At 39.1% G+C, this 21,891-nt stretch overlaps 2 protein-coding genes across 3 annotated transcripts; both read left to right on the top strand.

Annotated features, from left to right (window-relative positions):
- Window positions 1-290: 290 nt before the first annotated feature.
- On the top strand, window positions 291-5,602 carry LOC121881382 (V-set and immunoglobulin domain-containing protein 1-like). Its single transcript, XM_042389135.1, has 6 exons — window positions 291-681; window positions 2,793-3,125; window positions 3,440-3,475; window positions 4,414-4,692; window positions 4,840-4,974; window positions 5,313-5,602. Exons 1-6 carry the CDS (start codon window positions 594-596, stop codon window positions 5,375-5,377), a joined length of 936 nt encoding a protein of 311 aa, XP_042245069.1. The 5' UTR covers window positions 291-593; the 3' UTR covers window positions 5,378-5,602.
- A 7,899-nt stretch (window positions 5,603-13,501) lies between these two features.
- Window positions 13,502-19,931, top strand: LOC121881383 (butyrophilin-like protein 2). 2 transcript variants are annotated; one of them, XM_042389136.1, is made up of 6 exons: window positions 13,502-13,707; window positions 13,917-14,249; window positions 14,708-14,743; window positions 17,674-17,952; window positions 18,093-18,212; window positions 18,628-19,931. In XM_042389136.1, the coding sequence occupies exons 1-6, from the start codon at window positions 13,635-13,637 to the stop codon at window positions 18,669-18,671; spliced, it is 885 nt and encodes a 294-aa protein (XP_042245070.1). In that variant the 5' UTR covers window positions 13,502-13,634; the 3' UTR covers window positions 18,672-19,931. The 2 variants fall into 2 exon arrangements, with proteins under 2 accessions (XP_042245070.1, XP_042245071.1); XM_042389137.1 differs by lacking the exon at window positions 14,708-14,743.
- Window positions 19,932-21,891: the final 1,960 nt, after the last annotated feature.

The following is a 21,891-nucleotide window of genomic DNA, read 5'->3' on the forward strand; positions in this document are numbered from 1 at the left end:
GACAATTCTTATTATTAATTATTATTATTCTTTTGCCTTTGGAGTTATGGGGAAATTGAAATATTTAGTTTGTAACATGTTACTAGTATTTTTCAAATAGATTTATGAAATTCCTTTAATTAAACATATAATAGAAGTCGAGATGGCTTTAGTTATAGATTTAAATGTATTACGATTGCCAATTAAATCATATCCAAGGCAGAAATTCTCATATGACATGTTACAGCCACTATCAACTAAGTGAAATACCTAATACCTAACTCTATCTATCTATATTTTTCATTTTCAGAGGTTATTAGAGTTCAAATTTATAGTTCAATTCGTCCTAATTGACTAAATCCATTAACGTGATGCTTCCGGTCATTTAAGTCGCTGCCGCTGCTGTGATTGGCTCGTATTTGTCATCACTTTCAGTGAAAACCAATCAACAAGGAGTTTAGCACGTCCCAATCCTTCCTTTTGTGTTTTGGATGGGTTACTACAACGCGTGTTCACGCTGGTAACGTCAGTGCTCACTTCCTGTTGTGATAACAAGACATTATCTGCCCACCAGCTCCGGTCAACCGGAACACAGCAACAACAACAGACGGACAATGTCGTGCCTTATACTGAAGCTGACAACTGTGGAGCTCCTGCTCTTGTGTTTCCGTCTTCAGACAGGAATACTTGGACATGAAAACGGTAAGAAAGCTAATGTTCAACTTCAGTAACTGTTACTTGGCGCACCGGTGTTAGCTAGAAACACCAGCATCTATGTATAAATGATGTGCAGGGAAACTAATAACCTCCATAAACACCTGACTGACAGCAGAATGATCTGTCGCAAATTCGTTTTTCTGTGTTTCTGTCGCAAATTCACATCGCTGCCGGTGTGAACAGTTTTGATGCGAACTATTCGCAGGCGATTATTTCGCAATTTCGTGTCGTTTATTCGCGTCGCCCCCGCGGGGGCCAGTCGCGTATAGGTGGAACACAGTGACAGCCAATGAAATTGCAGCATTTTTCACGCTGTCCAAGGTGCTGAAGTGCTCGCTCAGGCAGCTGTCCAAGGTGCTGAACTGCTTTCTCATGCAGCAGTTTTCACGTGAAAATTTCAGACTGGACGCCTGTCATACATTATAAAAGATAAATAGCTATTTAGAATCAATAAACGTGAATGCTACTTTGTTGTGCACTTTTTCTTCAGTTTATCATTAGATTGTAGTGGCAGAAAGCTAAGTGGCAATGAGCCCTGAAGCCAAAGCTAGCACATAAAGACAAAAATAGTAAAGCAAAACAGAACTTGGCCTAGTGTGGCCTAATGGCCTAGTTATATCAAATACCTGACTTACAAGGAGGGCAACAGGTAACAACAGGTGTGATGCACTCTAAATAGATATTTTCGTGATGCAAATACAGTTAAAATGATACATACCTGGTACCGTGACAGTTGTCTCTGTGGGTAGGGAACCCGCTGTTTCTGGCATGAGAAACATCAGTTCCTGGGGAAGGGGCACAGGTCTGTTAACAGACGGCAGCGCTGGGGCTGCAAGGAGGGAAGCGGATAAAAAAAGTTATCAGTTAAATGTTTAACGGAAATAACCAGAGTGAATACAACAGAAAGGTTTAAGTGGATAAACAGAAATATGATGCATTTACCATCTACTTCTGAACTCTTCAGTTCAGTTGGTGTGGACAGTGTAGCAGATGGTGCTACAACAGAAAAAGTCTTGTCAGTTATTTATATTTTGGGAATATACAAAAACTGGTGTTAGTAAAGGCAAAACAGAATCCATTTGTTACTTCACCTGCTCATCTCAGTCTTATAGTGAAACAATACCTATACAAATTTTTAGAACTGTGCGTTGTACTGTGTCTAATATGTGAAAATTGTATTTCATTCATACACATGCATTTATTTTTTAAGGGATTAGTAGTCAGTTGTCACATACAGTCATTACAATTTAGCCTAAGCAGGGGAAGCAATATGGCACACTGTAAACACATGCAAGTGTTACGAAAGCAGTCACATACACCCACAATGTCAATTAGAAATTAATAATGTAAACTTGTCATTACTTCTGGAGAGTCATGGTGTAAAAATAGTCAAAGTGTATTTTCAGACGTCCTTTTCATTCTGTAGTGACTAAATCCTGCATTTTAACAGCTACTGGCTGCTGTTGTTTAGACGTGTAACTTACTCAGAAACGATATCCAGTCTTTACGATACTTCATATATAACTTACAGCGTTTATTTTCTTACCAATGTCTATTTTCAGTTTTGTTGGTCACTTCTAATAAGCTTACAACATAAAGTTAAAACAAACACAGTCAAAAACTGTTTGCTGTCGGCCATCAGCTATGCCTGTGATTACTGGGATGAATGGGAGGACTGGCGTTTTCGCCGCACCGTCTGATTTGGTCTGAATACGGCCTTAGCCTCTGTTTACACCTGATATTAAGATGTATCTATGAAAGTTATACCATTCTTCTCGTATTTACATGACAAATAACATGATGTAAGTCGCACAATGATTAGAAATTGAATTTACATGAATTTCAGGTTGGGCTCAGATTTGCAGGGAGGCTTCACGAAGTCCTCAGGAATGTGGGTTAGTTTATGGCTTTGGTGATGAGAGTCTGTGCTCCATCGAAGGTGGGAGTTGTTTTTCTCCAGTCCAAGTGGCCTTTAGGGTCAGTTCATGCTTTAAGTTCAGGCTGTAATTCAAATTCCTGTCCTTAGGAGGTCTTTCTGAGTCTGTTGATCATCACTGATCAACTAACTGTGTTATGTGATTTGCTTCATCTTTCAGGGCCAGATGTCGTCACGGTGATCGTGAAACAAGGAAGTGACGTCATTTTACCATGTTCACTCAGCACCAAGGAGAGAATCACGTCAAAGCTGTTTGACTGGAGGAAAGATGGTCAGGAGGTGTTCCTTTATGATGCAGGCATTCATTACAATAACGGTCGTTCAGGTCAACATGACCAGTTCAAAGGAAGAGTCTCACATTTTCCAGGAGAACTGAAGTCCAGCAACGCCTCCATCATTATCCAAAATACAAGGATGGAGGACGGTGGAAACTACACCTGTGACTTTCCACGTCTTCAGCCAAGACAAATATTCCACATTAAGCTTGTTGTTGGTGAGTGCTTTCATAAAACAATTAATATGCTGCCTGCGAGTCAAAAGCCAGGGCTCAACCTGCTCTGAATGCTTCATTTGAAACGTGTTGTTGCTAAAGGTTTCCAGGGTTTTCCCCCGAATGTGGTTAGTAGTGCTGCCCAATCAGTTCCACCTGCTGAGCCCATATATTTAGTTACTCTGTGATGGTCTCAATATTTATTTCAAGTGATCCGGACGCCTCCACTGTGAAATATCTCAGGGAAGCCTGAGCATATTTTCCAAAATGTTGAACCTTTAATGTTGATGTTTCTTTGTTTTTTCTTTTTTTTTTAGAACAAACCTTTAAAGACAGATCAGGAGAAATCACAGGTGAGTGATGTCACTGATCTCGAACTATAGATTTACAATCTATGGTTAACAGTGATAATGCTAATATTAATGCTAACATTCTCTAGCAAAAACAGGCCTAAAACCATTAAAACAAAATGTACACAACGGAAAAACTAATCATCCGACTCATTGATGGGTCTTTTATTAAAACCAAATGCTGAACAAGTCTTTTTTTTTTTTAGGCGACCACAATATTACAATTCCTCCATCTAAACCCTGACAAAACTGAAGTTCTTTTAATTGGCCCAGAAATCTTTGTCAATGCCGCTACTCACTTTATTGGCCCACTTCACCCCAACATTAAATCCACTCTTAAGAATCTCGATATCATCAATGACCAGTATATGACATTTGACCATCATGTTAATAAGCTTGTCCAATCCTGTTTTCCTCAGTTAAGAAATATTGCGAAAATAGACCTTTTAAGCCTGTTCTTGAACAATTAATCCACACATTCATTTTCTCCCGGTTAGACTACTGTAACTCCCTCTACACCCGCCTCAGTCAGTCTTTAAAATGTTTACAGTTAATCCAAAATACAGCAGCTAGACTTCTAACCAGAACTAGCCGTAGGTCGCACATTCGTAACGCAATGGTTACGTTACGTAATCAACTTTGTCGCCGTGGTAGTAACTTGTCAATCACAACGTAGCCACACCCTAAAGCATATGCTGCTTTATCATCTTTTTTTATTCTAAATGGGACCATAACTTACAAAATGAACATCATGCTGTATTGAAGAAGACTTGAAACTAGCGATTGAGACTATAAACTCATTAGGAAAGTGTTTACTGAGGTAATAAATCAAGAGAGAAGTAGGAGCATTTTCTCATAGACTTCCGTACAATCAGACTTCTTTTTGCAGTCGTGCTACTTCTAGTGCTGTAACTGTCTGTTTCTTAATACTGTGTTCACAGGTGCAGCTTCAAAGCCGTACATCACTATAGTTAATGTCTCAGAGGACGGGGTGCAGCTCAAGTGTGTAGTTCGAGGTGCTTTCCCACAGCCGAAGCTACACTGGCAGGACAGTGATGGAAACGTCCTTCCTGCTGAGGAGCCACAGGTCTCTGAAAGAGGAGGTCATTACAATGTGAGCCTCTACAGTACTGTGACCTCGACTACAACCAACCGCTTCAGCTGTGTGGTCAAACAGGAGAATATCAGCCATATTGTTAACGCTGAGATCACTTTACTAGGTGAGATTGGCCGTATTGATGATTTTAATCTGCAAATAACTTTCTTTCTCTTTGTAAATGTTATAACCAATGTGCTATAGATGATATTCAGTATATTCATTCATGATATTTACATTCTGAGAGTCACACCATCTTTTGTATGTTCAGATAAACTGTTTGAGGACAAGTCCTGCCCAGTAGCCGGTGCGTTGATAGGTGGATGGTTTTCTGGAGCTCTAACTGTTGCTGCAGTTTGGGTTCTGTTTAAAATTGCAAAGTACATCATGAAACACCGCAAGAAAGGTAAGTTTAAATAATGTATTCATGCAGGCATCAACATGACAGATACTTTGAAAGTCTCAGATATTGTGTTTAATATTATACAAACAAATGAACCATCTCATTGATTGATTGATTGATTGTTATGGAGAACAATAGTGAATACTGTACAGTGTTCCTGTTAAAGAGGTGTAGAGCAGAGAGGATGAGGACGTGTTTGATGGTCGACCTCAGTGTAACGTAGAGCATGTTCAGTATTAACTGTTTGAAAAAGACAATAAAAATATTAAAATCTATTTGGATGAGTCACCATAATATAGAACAGACTTTATGTAATTTATACTTCTGTTTTCTTTTTGCAGATTCTCCTCAGACAAATGGGTCTTATACCGTTCCCTCAATGCAGCCACTTAATCCACCTGTCTGATGACTTTACATCAGAAAACACTAAAGACCCAACTCTTTCATGAACAACTCTGTGCTTAATGTGCTGTAGGTAGAGAAAAGACAAAAAGACAAAAAAACCCCTGCAATCTCTACTCTGTGCATTGCCTTGTTGCACTGCCTGTTTGCATCTACATGCTATCAGGCCCAAACTTGCATCAAATTCAAAACCCTGACACTTGCTTACAAAATAGCAACTAAAACGGCTCCTGCCTACCTGAACTCCCTCATTCAGGTCTACACTCCCTCCCGCCCACTACGCTCTGCCAATGAAAGGCGCCTGGTACCACAACAGGGCCCTAAGTCACTAGCGAGACTCTTCTCCTCTGTAGTTCCCCGGTGGTGGAACGAGTTACCAAACTCTGTTCGATCTGCAGAGTCCCTCTCAATCTTTAAGAAAAGACTAAAGACCAAGCTCTTTCGTGAACACCTCTGCACTTGATGAACTGTAGGGAGAGAAAAAACAAAAAACAAACCCCCCCCCCCAAAAAACCATGCTTCTATGCACTCTAATCATTGCTTTGTTGCACTGCCTGTTGGCATCTACGTCCTATTGGGCCCAAACTTAAGCTTTATGGCACTTACTGGTGTCGTTACCTCCTGATTAGATCCCTGCTTGTGTTGGATCAGTCTCATATATACGTCACTTTGGATAAAAGCATGAAAAATGTAAAAATGAAAATGTATTGATTTATTGTATAAAATACAGATGTTCCAAAAACAACAAAAAAAACCTTATCAGGATAACAGGTGACCTGTTGGACCAGCAGGTCTCTTGGTCTCAGGTTTAGATTAAAATCTATATATTGTTACTTGCAGTTTGACCACATTAAATTGCATTAAATCACCATCAAAAACCTAAATTATAAAACTGAAAGGCAGCTTGTGAAGTGAGACATGGACAGTGATTCTGGACATTTTCTTTTCTTCTAAAACTGGTTAAAAGCCAAGTATCAATGTTTTTAAATAAGCTTGTGAAGAGTGATTGACTTCAGTCTGACACCTGAACAAAGATGATTGTAACAGTCCGGATGAGAGGAAACAGAAACAGAAACTACTGTTTGAAATGTGAGATTGTTATTTAGCTGAGATTCTTCACTGAAGGGAAAATACCGAACCTCTCATATCACCTGGGATTTTCTATCTTGTTACATGTAAATTATTATTGTCTTTTTTATATATCACTGGACAGTTTGTTGGTATATTTGTATTTGAGTTAATAGCAGCTGTGTGTGACACTGTTGGCCAAGTCAAATTTTTATTTATTGTTTTTATTTATGTAAATTGATATGTGAAGTGTGTGACATGTTATGTGTCCTGCTGCATTACTTCATCATGGTACCAAGACTTGGTCTTCCTTTATGTTTACAATAATGCTGAATTACAAAGACAAGTCAGGATGTATGTTTGAAAGAGTGAAGTATGTCAGTTATAATCTGAAACACTGAAGATTGTTAAACTCAGTTCTCTGATGTGGTACATGAATGAGATTTGTTCTTTTGTTTTATGTTTTTTGTTTTTTTCTATTTATTATTTTTTGATTATGATGACTCATATGTGTAGCTCCCTCTGCTGGGATGAACTGGTTGTGTCAGTTGTGGATGTCTATAATCTATAATTAAGTCCACCTGTTATGGATAATTGTAAATTTGCACCACTGGCCTGATTGTTTGTATTATTGTTACTTAGCTAGCTAGCTGCTACAAATGAAACATCTAATGTTACACACAAAACGGCTTTTAAATTTTAACATAACGTGACACACCTCTGTCACGTGTTGGGCTTTCAGTCCTCCTCCTCTTTTGTCCGTTTTCTTCCTCTCACCTGAAGGTTTGGAACTTTTCATAATGAAATAAATGTGAATATCTTCCTCTTGACATCTCGTCACAGACTTTGTGATGCATCATCTCTGTTTCAGTGAGCACAGTAGAGGCGCAGAGCAGATGAAACATTGTGAGGAACAGGGATGCAAAGTATATTTCTGTCTTTCTTCGTGTATTTGTTCATATTTTATCCCAAGGCAGAAAATGAGGAGGGGCGCCCACCGGTGAATTTTTATATATCTTTTTATTTTTTTTTATTTTACTTTTTCCTTTGAAGGTGACCAGCAACTGCCTATATGGCCTATGAGCCGGCCCTGCTTCCGGCTGTCAAAGACTAAAAACATAGTGGCAGTTGGTAGAAACAATCTTCATGTGGTCTGTCCAGTCTTGTCCTCAGCCTAAGAGGTTGTATGTGTGGCACATAGGAAATTGCTCACTTACTTTAAATGTATTATTTTTAGGCCTACATGTATGCACTTTATTTTGCACGTTAACAGACGCCCCCCATTCAATTTCATATACTTCTATTTGGAGTGTAAAAGGCATGAGATCAGCTGGGGGTAAATACGCTGTGAGTCTGCGCTGCTTTCTTCAGTTAACGTATGAACCAGTAAAGCCACCGAGGATCAGCAGACTCACATTGAGTTTTCAATTTGTTCTTTCAGAATAAATAATTTTCTAAAATATGTCACCCCTGGAGTGAGCTAACACTCTATGGGTGTAACATCCCTGGTAGCAAATTTCCTTTGGCATGGATGTGGGCCAGAGAAACAGCAAAGATGTGGCCCACATCTGGAAGTGGATGATGAGCCATATCCGGCCCAAGGATACAACAGCTATAAGAGAATCATAACAAAGCCAGACTTCTACCAAGAATGAGCCAAATACAAATAGTTAATATGGCTCATAGCTGGGCCTGATATGGAATATCTGTATGGCTGAGTTCTGTTAAGGCCCTTATGTGACCCACATATGGCTGACAGACCAAATCCTTACTCATCCCAGAATTTAACCTAAACTATACCACACCTGTGATCTGGCCCACATTAGGAAGTGAATGATGGGCCAAATCTGGCCCAAGACTATAAAAGCCTTAACTGAACCATAACATAGCCATGAGTATTATCCTAGAATTTTACCAAATGGTGTATACTTTGAATCCTAAGGCAAACAGTCCAGAAATCCAAACCTTTTACAGTGTCAATTTAATATGTCAAATTGGCAATTTACCTGTTTCTATACATTATGCGTTCTATATGTTCTGTATTTTCCTTAATAAAGCAAAGATTATTAAAAGTAGTAGTTTATTCAGCCTTGGTTAATAAAAGTATTTTACTGTAATTTGACAGATGTTGCAAATTGCCACAACTCAATCAAGGGTAGTGGAGGTTTTGGTGGAGGAAGGGAGGAGAGAACTCAGGAAGGTCTGGAGTTTAAAATTATACTGAGATTTGGTGAGGAGAAGGGAATCTCCTCAATGAGTCCGGTGAAATTAACAACCGTATTGAGGAACCAGGTTGGGGATATACATATGGCTAAGGTTTTGAAAGATGGAAATCTGTCGATTATTTGCAGGAATGAAGAACAGAGAGATCGGGCTGGAAGGATGAAAGAAGTAGGGCGGTTTAAAGTGGTAAGTATAAGTCGTGTTGAAAGAGGAAGTAAGTGGAGTAAAGGAGTGATTTGGGGGGTGCCAGTTGGAGTCACAATGGAGGAAATTAAATCAAACTTAAAAGGAGGAACCCTGAAAGGTGCTCGGCGGTTGCAGATAACTCGAGAGGGAGTGAGGAAAGACAGTGAACATGTTGTACTAGAATTTGAGGACGAAGTGCTCCCAAAGAAAGTGACTCTAGACTTCTTGAGCTATACTGTAAGAGAATACGTGCCAAAGCCAATGAGGTGTTACAACTGTCAAAGGTTTGGTCATACAGCCAAGACATGCAAAGGCAGAAGAAGATGTGCCAGATGTGGGGAAAATAATGAGTATGGGCAATGTGATCATGAACAACTAAAGTGCTGTAACTGTGGTGGCAATCACAGTGTGTCTTATGGGGGATGTGAAGTGGTGAAAAGGGAAAGAGAAATACAGCAGGTAAGAGTTCAGAATAAGATTACATATGCAGAGGCTGTGAAGATGGTGAGTCAGAGAGGAGGAAATAGTGAGAGAAACAGAACAGGTACAGGGACCATAAAAGAAGCAGATCAGGAAAGTGAGGGAAAAGTAAAGGTTGATTTAAAGAAATTAGTCACATTCATAGCAGGGGTAGTAAATGCTACAATGGAAGTTAGATCCAAAACGGAGAGAATACAAATAATTGTGAAGGCAGCAGCTCATCATCTAGATATCAGTGGACTGACTTGGGAAGAGGTAAGAAACGATCTCAGTATTCAAGCAAGTCAGGAACAGTCATGGGTTGGATAGTACTAATCATGGTCGTCCTGCTACAGTGGAATGCAAGAAGTTTGTTGGCCAATGGACAGGAATTTAAAAAGTATGTTGATGATCGACCCAGTAAACCAGACATCATCTGTGTACAGGAAACATGGTTGAGACCAAATTTGGACTTTAGAATAGTAGGATATACTTCTATTAGGTATGATAGGGGGGATGGAGTAGGAGGAGGATGTGCAACATTTATTAGAGAAAATATTTCATTTGGAGAGGTGAGTATAGGAAATGAGCAAGAATATGTAACTGTAGAGATATGGACAAGTGAGGGTAAGTTTGTCATTATTAATTATTATAATCCTTGTAAAAGGCTAGATTTGAGTAGATTAATACAAATAGAAGGGATAGATGGTGATAGGGTGTTGATATGTGGGGATTTTAATGCTCACAGTACATTATGGGGAGGAACACGAACAAATGCAAATGGTGAGGTAATTGAGGATTTATTAGAGGAGAAAAGAATGGTTTGCTTAAATGATGGGAGAGGGACTAGATTAGATGTGCACACAGGGAACACTTCGGTATTAGATTTGACTTTAGTCACGAGGGAGTTAGCGGGAATATGTGAGTGGGAAGTGTCCGAAGAATCATCAATAGGTAGTGATCATTCTCCAGTCTGGTGCAGGATATTGCTACAAAAAAATAAGGAAGATAGGGAAATATCAGGGAAGTGGGTATTTAGCAATGCAAACTGGGAAATGTTCAATTATATATGTGAGAGAGAAATGGATAAAATAGACTTAAATGGAGATATTGAGGAGATTGATAAAAATTTGGAAATAACATTACTTGAAGCTGCTAAACAGTCCATTTCTAAAAGTAAAGGAAGAATGAAGAGGAAAGCGGTTCCCTGGTGGACAGATGAATGTAGTAAAATAGTGAAAGAGAGGAATAGAGCTCTCAGGTTACTAAGAAGAACTCATAATGTACAGAATTTAATCAGATATAAGCAAGAGCAAGCAAGGGTAAGGAAAATTATACGTAAAGCAAAAAGACAAAGCTGGCAGACTTTTTGCAATAAAATAGGAAGATCAACACCTGTGGGAGAGGTTTGGGGCATGATTAGGAGCATGAGAGGAATCAGAAGGGAATGGCAGTATCCAGTACTGAAGATGGGGGAGGAAGCAGCAGTATCTGATGAAGAGAAGGCAGAGATGATAGCGAAAGCATTTACTCAAATCCATAGTTCTGATCATTTGACTGAGAAGGGGAAGAGAGGAAGGGAAATGACTAGTTGGCTCATCCTGGAAGTTTTGAGAGAAGGGAAATTACTAACAGTGCAATGGATGCTCCATTTACATTGGAAGAAATGAAGAGGGCAGTTTCAGCATCTATGAAACTGCTAGCTCTTTATAATAAAGTATGGGAAGTGGGAAAATTACCAACTAGTTGGAAAGAGGCAGTGATTATTCCCATCAGGAAACCAGGGAAGGACCCATCAAATCCAATGAACTATAGACTGATAGCACTCACATCACATGTAGGTAAGATAATGGAAAGAATGATTACAGAAAGATTAGGGTTTTTTATGGAAAGCAGAGGAATTCTTTCACCCCATCAGAGTGGATTTAGGAGGGGTAGAGGAACTATGGACCCTGTTATATGTCTGGAAACAGAAATTAAGAAAGCACAGGTTAATAAAGAATCTGTAGTGGCAGTTTTTTTGATGTAGAAAGGACATATGATATGGTTTGGAAGGAGGGGTTAATGATCAAATTAAATATGATGGGAATAGCGGGAAGAGCATATAATTGGACTAAAGACTTTTTATTTAATAGATTTATTCAAGTCAGAATTGGGACAGCCTTATCAGGAAGATATATGGTAGATAACGGTACCCCTCAGGGCAGTGTTATTAGCCCAATACTCTTTTCCATCATGATAAATTATGTATTTTCTCAAGTTCAGGATGATATTGGACGATCATTGTTTGCTGATGATGGAGCTTTGTGGAAAAGAGGAAAGAATATAGATCATATTATAAATAAAATGCAACTGGCAGTTAACATGGTAGAAAAATGGTCATACTCTTGGGGGTTTAAGTTTTCAGTTGAAAAAACCAAAACATTAATGTTCACTAAAAAGAGAGGTGTTGGCACACAGATAAAGATATATGGACAAAGAATAGAGAAAGTGAAAGTCTTCAGATTTTTGGGTGTGTGGTTTGATGAAAAGTTAACATGGAATGAACATATTGATAAGATAACAACCAAGTGTAAAAAGACACTAAATGTAATGAGATGTTTAACAGGATCAGAATGGGGAGCAAGCAGATCTGCGATTAAAAATATCTATGTCGCGCTGATTAGAGCAGTATTAGATTATGGCTATATTGCCTACGGTTCAGCAGCAAAAACATCATTAAAGAAGTTGGAAGTGGTGCAAGCTCAAGCGTTAAGACTATGTTGTGGTGCTTTAAAAACGACTCCTGTATCCGCTCTTCAGGTTGAGATGGGTGAAATGCCGCTGCACATCAGACACAAACAGTTAATGATGAACTACTGGACAAATCTTCAAGGGTATTCTGAAGATCACAATCCAACAAAAAAAGTACTTCTTCCATGCTGGGAGAGAGAAAGAGCCAAAAGGGAATGTTTTGCGTGGAGCAGTGAAACAATTGCTAAAGATATGTTGTTACATCAGAAAAGATATAACCCTACAGTGCCATTATCAGTAACACCACCCTGGTTGTTCCCCTCAAGGTCAATTGATTTCTACATTCTGGAAAAAGTGCAGGTACATAAAGATTTATTGCAGTTTTGGTTGAAGATAGGTTACAAACATTATATCAAACATTAATACCAGTCTACACAGATGGATCCAAGGATCCTAACACAGGGAGCACAGGCTTTGCTTTGCGTATACTAACCTTAAAAGTTTCTATGAATAGAAGAACATCAGATCATTTGTCAGTTTATACAGTCGAGATGATAGCAACTGCAACAGCATTACAGTGGATAGAGGAGTTGCAATTTAAAAAGGTTATTCTTTGTACAGATTCATGTTCTGCATTAATGTCATTACAATCATATACATCTCAGAGTAGGCAGGATATAGTTAATGAGATACATGAAACTCTGTACAGATTTAAAAATATGAATATTTTGATAACATTTATGTGGCTATCAGCACACAGAGGGATTAAGGGCAATGAAATGGTGGATGCATTAGCAAAACAGGCACTGAAGCATGAGGAGATAATGGAAATTTCACTCAGTAAATCTGAAGCAAAAGGAATAATCAAAAGAAACATCATTAAAGAGTGGCAGCACAGATGGGGTACAACAAATACAGGACGACACCTCTATGCAGTACAGAGAGAAGTGGGCCCAGCGAGGTCAGCTAAAAGAAGCACCAAAGAGGAGAACATCTTAACAAGGCTGAGAGTAGGACACACCAGACTAAATAAAACACTGCATTTAATAAACAAACATCCCTCAGGATTATGTGACCTATGTCAAATAGAGGAGTCAGTGGAACATGTCATTTTGCACTGCAATAATTATTCTCGAGAGCGAGAAGTATTAAAGAGAGAAATCAGGAAGATTGGAGGGGAAGAATTGAGTTTGAAAAGTGTATTTACAATTGGGTTAGGGAGTTTATTCCATTACTTGAAAGAAACTGGATTGATCAACAGAATTTAGTATTCAGGACATCTTCCTTTTGTTTTGTTTTTTTGTTTTGTTTTTTTCTGATTTGTTTATAGGGGTAGATAACTCTGGTTCACACTCCAACATAGTGGGTGGCGGTAATGCACCTTTACGCTGGTTGCCACCCGCCATTAAACAAAGAAGAGGAAGAAGAAGAAGAAGAAGAAGAAGAAGAAGAAGAAGAAGAAGAAGAAGAAGAAGAAGAAGAAGAAGACGACGACGACGACGTAGTAGGAAACTCCTTTACGTCACTCCACTTTGTGCCCACTGCGCCTCTGCAGCAAGCAGAAGTTAGCCATCACTGTGCAGGAGACAACTATGAAGCTTCTACTCTCGTGGCTCTGTCTTCATACTTTGTTTGTAGGAATACTTGGACGTACAAACGGAAACGGTAGGAAAACTAATGTGCAACTTCAGAAGTTAGCATACCAGTGTTAGCTAGCTATGTATCAATGCAGGGAAACTAGTAACATATCAAATTAGCTTAAACTTTTTTATGAATATTATCAACGCTGTAAAATGTAATTATTAATGATAACACCGTATTCTCCACAGCGCAGTTGATTTTATATGAGTTGTGTGATTTGCTTCATCTTTCAGGACCAGATGTCGTCACGTTGATCGTGAAACAAGGAAGTGACATCATTTTACCCTGTTCACTCAGCACCAAGCAGAACATCACGTCAAAGCTGTTTGACTGGAGGAAAGATGGTCGAGACGTGTTCATGTACGACGGGGGCGACCACTACAACAACGGTCGCTCAGGCCAAGATGACCACTACAAAGGCAGAGTCTCACATTTTCCAGGAGAACTGAAGTCCGGCAACGCCTCCATCATTATCCGAAAAACAAAGATGGAGGACGGTGGAGACTACACCTGTGACTTTCCACATCTTCAGCCAAGACAAATATTCCACATTAAGCTTGTTGTTGGTGAGTGCTTTCATAAAACAATTAATATTCTGCCTGCAAGTCAAAAGCCAGGGCTTCAACCTGCTCTGAATGCTTCATTTGCAACGTTTTTTTCAAACGTTCTGTAGCCCTTGTTGCTAACGTTGTTGCTAAAGGTTTCCAGAGTTTTCCCCCGAAAGTGGTTAGTAGTGCTGCCTAATCAGTTCCACCTGCTGAGCCCATATATTTAGTTACTCTGTGATGGTCTCAACATTTATTTCAAGTGAGCCGGACGCCTCCACTGTGAAATATCTCAGGGAAGCCTGAGCATATTTCCCAAAATGTTGAACCTTTAATATTGATGTTTCTTTATTTCCCCTGTTTCATTTTAGATTAAAAACATTTAAAAGGCTAACAACAAATAGCAAGTTGATAATAGTTGATAATATCGCCCATGCACTGCGCATGAATTAATGTCATTTTTCTTTTTTTTCCCTTAGAACGCACCTTTAAAGACAGATCAGGAGAAATCACAGGTGAGTGATCTCAACATCTGCAGTGTGTGAGCTATAACTCCGCCCCCCCGGGCCTCAGTATCATTCACCAGTTTTAATACAGTATCTTCATTTTGACTTTTGTTACTGTTCTCACACAGACGCGGGCCGAGGGTAATGTTGGGAAAAACAGCTGCATAACTCCAGGTTTAGTCGATCATTTACCTTCCACAGCAGCAGTAGTGGTACACAATTTCTGTATCATATACACAGTTGATCCAACGCAGAAGTTGAACTCCCTGACGATCAATATAACCTCATAATTGATTAGATATCTGTTAGATCTACTGTGCTCTGTCCTCAAATACAGATAAGGAGAAATCAGTGGGAAGTCTTTATTTTGATGTCATTAATCTCTGCATCTGCAACATTTATCAGCCATCAGAGGTTGTTGTGAATGTCCAGCCCAGCCTCCGTAGATTATATCACTGTTTCAAACAGAAACATGATACATGGCTCCAAACTCAGTTGCTGTTAACATGTCATATCCGATTGTTTCCATAGAAACAGTTGTAATGAAACTGTTCATACCTGTAGTCACGAGAAGTGTTTTTGCTTTACTGATGTGGCATCTGGGTGTAAGAGGTTGTTGTGTTGGCTCGTTCTGATACAGGACAATACTTGTATTAAAGTTATATTCTGTCAAAATTCTTGAATGATACTCGGCTCCCACATGATAAAGTTGTAGCACACACTGCAGATGTAGAGGTCACTGCCATCAATATCACGACTCGCCGCTGATTTCCTCTGATCTGCTTTTAACTGTAGAGCACTGTGGGTCATGATCTAGGAGGAATTCACATTATAAAACAACTTTGAACTCGCTCAACCTAATGGAGACCGCTGGGTCTAACTGTACTCAACGTTTACTGAACATTTACTGAATCAGTGTTTCTCCTATAATTATCACAACAAGAACCCCCGCCAGGCCAAGAAAATATTTTTTAATGCCAAAATTAACGCCAACTATCCATTCATTCAGAAATCAATAGCATTTGGGAGTCTACGGGGGTTTTTTTTGTTTTTTGTTTTTTCTCTCCCTACAGTTCATCAAGTGCAGAGGTGTTCACGAAAGAGCTTGGTCTTTAGTCTTTTCTTAAAGATTGAGAGGGACTCTGCAGATCGAACAGAGTTTGGTAACTCGTTCCACCACCGGGGAACTACAGAGGAGAAGAGTCTCGCTAGTGACTTGGGGCCCTGTTGTGGTACCAGGCGCCTTTCGTTGGCAGAGTGTAGTGGGCGGGAGGGAGTGTAGACCTGAATGAGGGAGTTCAGGTAGGCAGGAGCCGTTTTAGTTGCTATTTTGTAAGCAAGTGTCAGGGTTTTGAATTTGATGCGGGCAGCAACTGGGAGCCAGTGGAGGGATATCAACAGCGGGGTGACAGGCGCTGTTTTGGGCTGATTGAAGACCAGACGCGCTGCCGCATTCTGGATCATCTGCAGAGGTTTAAGTGTACATGCAGGGAGGCCTGCCAGTAAGGAGTTGCAGCAGTCGATGCGTGATATTACGAGAGCCTGTACCAGGTGTTGTGCTGCATGCTCAGACAGGTAGGGTCTGATCTTCCTGATGTTGTACAGGGCGAATCGACACAATCGAGCAACTGAGGCCACGTGAACCTTAAAGGTTAGTTGGTCATCAATCATGACACCCAAGTTTCGGGCAGATTTTGTGGGCATGAGTTGGGTTGATTCAAGCTGGATGCTGATGTTTAGTTGTATGGAGGGACTGGCTGGGATGACAAGGAGCTCGGTCTTAGAGAGGTTAAGCTGAAGGTGGCGTTCTTTCATCCATGCTGATATATTGGCAAGGCATGAAGAGATGCGAGCGGAGACTGTGTGGTCTTCCGGTGGGAATGACAGGAAGAGCTTGGTGTCGTCAGCATAGCAGTGGTATGAGAAACCATGGGAGTGGATGATTGTGCCAAGTGAGGTGGTGTATAATGAGAAAAGAAGGGGACCGAGCACTGACCCTTGAGGGAACCCCTGTGGATAAGCTGTGCAGTTTCAAAACTCAACTCTGAGTTGTGAACAGCCATTACTATAGTCAACTAATCAATTATTCAGCTTATTATTTCCACATTTCTTTAGTAGATAATGTTATATACAGTAGATCTGAAACCAAACATTTTTTCATTTCACAGTAAGTTGTGTAACAATGCAAAGGAGGTCTAGACCTCTGTAGAGGGTCTGTACATGTTAGTCCCTCCAGGAAGTCGCAATTTCAGTACAGTACTTAACGCAAATTCAAGAAATCTCTGCAATATTTGTGAGAATTTGCAATTTTGCTAAATTACTGCAACTTTTGGCCGAAGCAACAGACCACAAGTGATTTGGACCAATTGTTGCATTTGGTGTCGTGGTAACTTGCGTCATGGCGTTCAGCAAAGATCTCACCTGCCAGTAAAAATGACTGCACAAGTCCAAACAATTCCTAAATGTTTTGTTGCACTTTGTTTTTCATTTAACCTGCATTATGCTTTGGTATGTGTTCAGTTAGTCAGAAGAACACAAGTTGATGTTCAGACAGCAGAGATGAACATAATCTACCTCCAACATAAAAATGGACACTTTGGAAACTGTATTTTTATATTGATGGATTTATTTTAATGACATTATTGACTGATTTTATTTGGTGCTAATGTTCAGGTGAAAGTTTATTTAATAAAGGCTTAATAATAAATAAAATAAATTTAAAAAGTAGCACTGAAATATAGATGTCTCTGTGAAATGCAGTATGCTTTTCATCGAAGGAAGTGATTACATATGAATTTTCAATAATCTGGAAGATGTTTTCAGTTGTTTTCTCTCTTAAATGCTTTGAACTGCACATTTACAAAAAAATAGATCACAGCACATCCCAGAATTCAACTTCTAGTGCTGTAACTGTCCATTTCTCAATACTGTGTTCACAGGTGCAGCTGCAGAGCCGTACATCACTATAGTTGATGTCTCAGAGGACGGGGTGCAGCTCAAGTGTGTAGTTCGAGGTGCTTTCCCACAGCCGAAGCTATGCTGGCAGGACAGTGATGGAAACGTCCTTCCTGCTGAGGAGCGACAGGTCTCTGAAAGAGGAGGTCACTACAATGTGAGCCTCTACAGTACTGTGACCTCGACTACAACCAACCGCTTCAGCTGTGTGGTCAAACAGGAGGATATCAGCCATATTGTTAACGCTGAGATCACTTTACCAGGTGAGATTGACCGTATTGATGATTTTAATCTGCAAATTACTTTCTCTCTCTTTTGTAAATGTTATAACCAATGTGCTATAGATGATATTCATTCATGATATTTACATTCTGGGAGTCACATCAGTGTTTTGTATGTTCAGATAAACTGTTTGAGGACAAGTCCTGCCCAGTAGTCGGTGCGTTGATAGGTGGATGGTTTTTTGGAGCTCTAACTGTTGCTGCAGTTTGGGTTCTGTACATCATGAAACACCGCAAGAAAGGTAAGTTTAAATAATGTATTCATGCAGGCATCAACATGACAGATACTTTGAAAGTCTCAGATATGAACCGTTCTGTTGGTTTTAACATTCAATAAAAAATCCATCCAAGTTGCAGTCTGACATGAAATCTTGTCTTTTTGTTAATTGTGTTTAATATTGTACAAACAAATGAACGATCTCATTGATTGATTGATTGTTATGGAGAACAATAGTGAATACTGTACAGTGTTCCTGTTAAAGAGGTGTAGAGCAGAGAGGATGAGGACGTGTTTGATGGTCGACCTCAGTGTCACGTAGAGCATGTTCAATATTAACTGTTTGAAAAAGACAATAAAAATATTAAAATCTATTTGGATGAGTCACCATAATATAGAACAGACTTTATGTAATTTATACTTTTGTTTTCTTTTTGCAGATTCTCCTCAGACAAATGGGTCTGATACCGTTCCACATGTCTGATGACTTTACATCAGAAAAGACTAAAGACCCAGCTCCTTCATGAACAACTCTGTGCTTAATGTGCTGTAGGTAGAGAAAAGACAAAAAGACAAAAAAACCCAAAAACCTGCAATCTATGTACTCTAATCATTGCTTTGTTGCACTGCCTGTTGGCATTATATGCTATCGAGCCTAAACTTAAGCTTTATGGTACTTACTCATGTTGTTACCTCCTGACTAGATCCCTGCTTGTGTTGGATCAGTCTCATATATACGTCACTTTGGATAAAAGCATCTTCTAAATGAAAGATGTAAATGTAAACTTACCCAGGATATCAGGTGATCTGTTGGACCAGATCTCTTTCTCTCAGGTTTAGATTAAAATCGATTTATTATTACTTGTGTTGTGCCTTAAATCACCAGCAAAAAAAAACTGAAAGGCAGCTTGTGAAGTGAGACATGCATAGTGATTCTGGACATTTTCTTTTTTTCTAAAACTGGTTAAAAGCCAAGTATCAGTGTTTTTAAATAAGCTTGTGAAGAGTGATTGACTTCAGTCTGACGTCTGAACAAAGATGATTGTAACAGTCCGGATGAGAGGAAATAGAAATAGAAACTACTGTTTGAAATGTGAGATTGTTATTTAGCTGAGATTCTTCACTGAAGGGAAATACCGAACCTCTCCTATCACCTGGTATATTCTATCTTGTTACATGTAAATTATTATTGTGTCCTTTTATATATCACTGGACAGTTTGTTGGTATATTTGTATTTGAGTTAATAGCAGCTGTGTGTGACACTGTTGGCCAAGTCAAATTTTTATTATTCATATGAATTGATATCTGAAGTGTGTGAGATGTTATGTGTCCTGATGCATTACTTCATCATGGTGCCAAGACTTGGTCTTCCTTTATGTTTACAATAATGCTGAATTACAAAGACAAGTCAGGATGTATGTTTGAAAGAGTGAAGTATGTCAGTTATAATCTGAAACACTGAAGATTGTTAAACTCAGTTCTCCGATGTGGTACATAAATGAGATTTGTTCTTCTGTTTTATGTTTTTTGTTTTTTTTCCATTTATTATTTTTTTATTATGATGACTCATATGTGTAGCTCCTGTGCTGGGATAAACTTGATGTGTCAGTTGTGGATGCCTATAATCTATAATGAAGTCCACCTGTTGTGTATTGTGTTGATTTATACACACTGAGGAAGGGCGCCTGGCCCGAAATCTCTGTGTGGCAATTCACATTAAAATCAATTGACTAGGTGTGCTGTCCTGATTCCATTCTTTGTTTAATTTTAATACTTTACGGATTCAGTACCCGGCTTTTTTGATTGTGAGTTGAGCGTGTTGTATTCTATAATTTTTATCAGCTCAGTTCTCCTCATTTATAAATACATTGTCTGCAGCTGAATTTCATTGTTCAATCCTGCAAATACAATTAAATGAACCTTGAATAAAAAGGACAATGAAAGAAACATTTAAAAAAACAACAACATTCATAGTTGATCACTTGATTTGAAACATTTGAGGTCCTGAGAGCAGATCTTCATTCTGCCACCAGAGGTCAGCAAACACCTGCTGATCACAGAGACTGTAGTTATAATCAGTGAACTCACTGAGTGTAAAACTTACAGTAAAAGGTCTTTAGAAATGTCCTAAACTTTGACTCATGAGTGACAAATTCTTAACAAAAGTCAGACACAAGATCTTTGAATAAAGAAGCTAAAAGTGACTTTGAGCCATGTTTAGGTTTGATTCTTTAGTGTCGACTGCAACGAACTCTGAAGTGTTAAAGTGTAAAATAAGGATTACAGTCAAGTCGACCCAAAATGTTCAAGACCAGGTTTCCTTCACTTCATCTTGAATAACTTAAATAATAATTGCAAATATGTTCGCAATTTGCACCACTGGCCTGATTGTTTGTATTATTGTTACTTAGCTAGCTAGCTGCTACAAATGAAACGTCTAATGTTACACACAAAACGGCTTTTTAATTTTAACATAACGTGACACACCTCTGTGTTGGGCTTTCAGTCCTCCTCCTCTTTTGTCCGTTTTCTTCCTCTCACCTGAAGGTTTGGAACTTTTCATAATGAAATAAATGTGAATATCTTCCTCTTGAAATCTCGTCACAGACTTTGTGATGCATCATCTCTGTTTCAGTGAGCACAGTAGAGGCGCAGAGCAGATGAAACATTGTGAGGAACAGGAGTGCAAAGTATATTTCTGTCTTTCTTTGTGTATTTTTTCATATTTTATCCCAAGGCAGGAAAATGAGGAGGGGCGCCCACCGGTGAATTTGTATTTATCTATTTTTTTTATTTTTTTATTTTACTTTTTCCTTTGAAGGTGACCGGCGCCACCTTGTCTATTTTGCACGTTAACAGACGCCCCCCATTCAATTTCATATATTTGTATTTGGACTGTAAAAGGCAGGGTTAGGGATCAGCGAGATCAGCTGGGGGTAAATACGCTGTGAGTCTGCGCTGCTTTCTTCAGTTGACAGTCAACGTATGAACCAGTAAAGCCACCGAGGATCAGCAGACTCACATTGAGTTTTCAATTTGTTCTTTCAGAATAAATAATTTTCTAAAATATGTCACCCCTGGAGTGAGCTAACACTCTATGGGTGTAACATCCCTGGTAGCAAATTTCCTTTGGCATGGATGTGGGCCAGAGAAACAGCAAAGATGTGGCCCACATCTGGAAGTGGATGATGAGCCATATCCGGCCCAAGGATACAACAGCTATAAGAGAATCATAACAAAGCCAGACTTCTACCAAGAATGAGCCAAATACAAATAGTTAATATGGCTCATAGCTGGGCCTGATATGGAATATCTGTATGGCTGAGTTCTGTTAAGGCCCTTATGTGACCCACATATGGCTGACAGACCAAATCCTTACTCATCCCAGAATTTAACCTAAACTATACCACACCTGTGATCTGACCCACATTAGGAAGTGAATGATGGGCCAAATCTGGCCCAAGACTATAAAAGCTTTAACTGAACCATAACATAGCCATGAGTATTATCCTAGAATTTTACCAAATGGTGTATACTTTGAATCCTGAGGCAAACAGTCCAGAAATCCAAACCTTTTACAGTTTCAATTTAATATGTCAAATTGGCAATTTACCTGTTTCTATACATTATGCGTTCTATATGTTCTGTATTTTCCTTAATAAAGCAAAGGTTATTAAAGCTGTTTGAATACATAAATGAGAAT

The sequence above is a fragment of the Thunnus maccoyii genome, chromosome 16 (assembly GCF_910596095.1).
Source record: "Thunnus maccoyii chromosome 16, fThuMac1.1, whole genome shotgun sequence".
NCBI lineage: Eukaryota > Metazoa > Chordata > Actinopteri > Scombriformes > Scombridae > Thunnus > Thunnus maccoyii.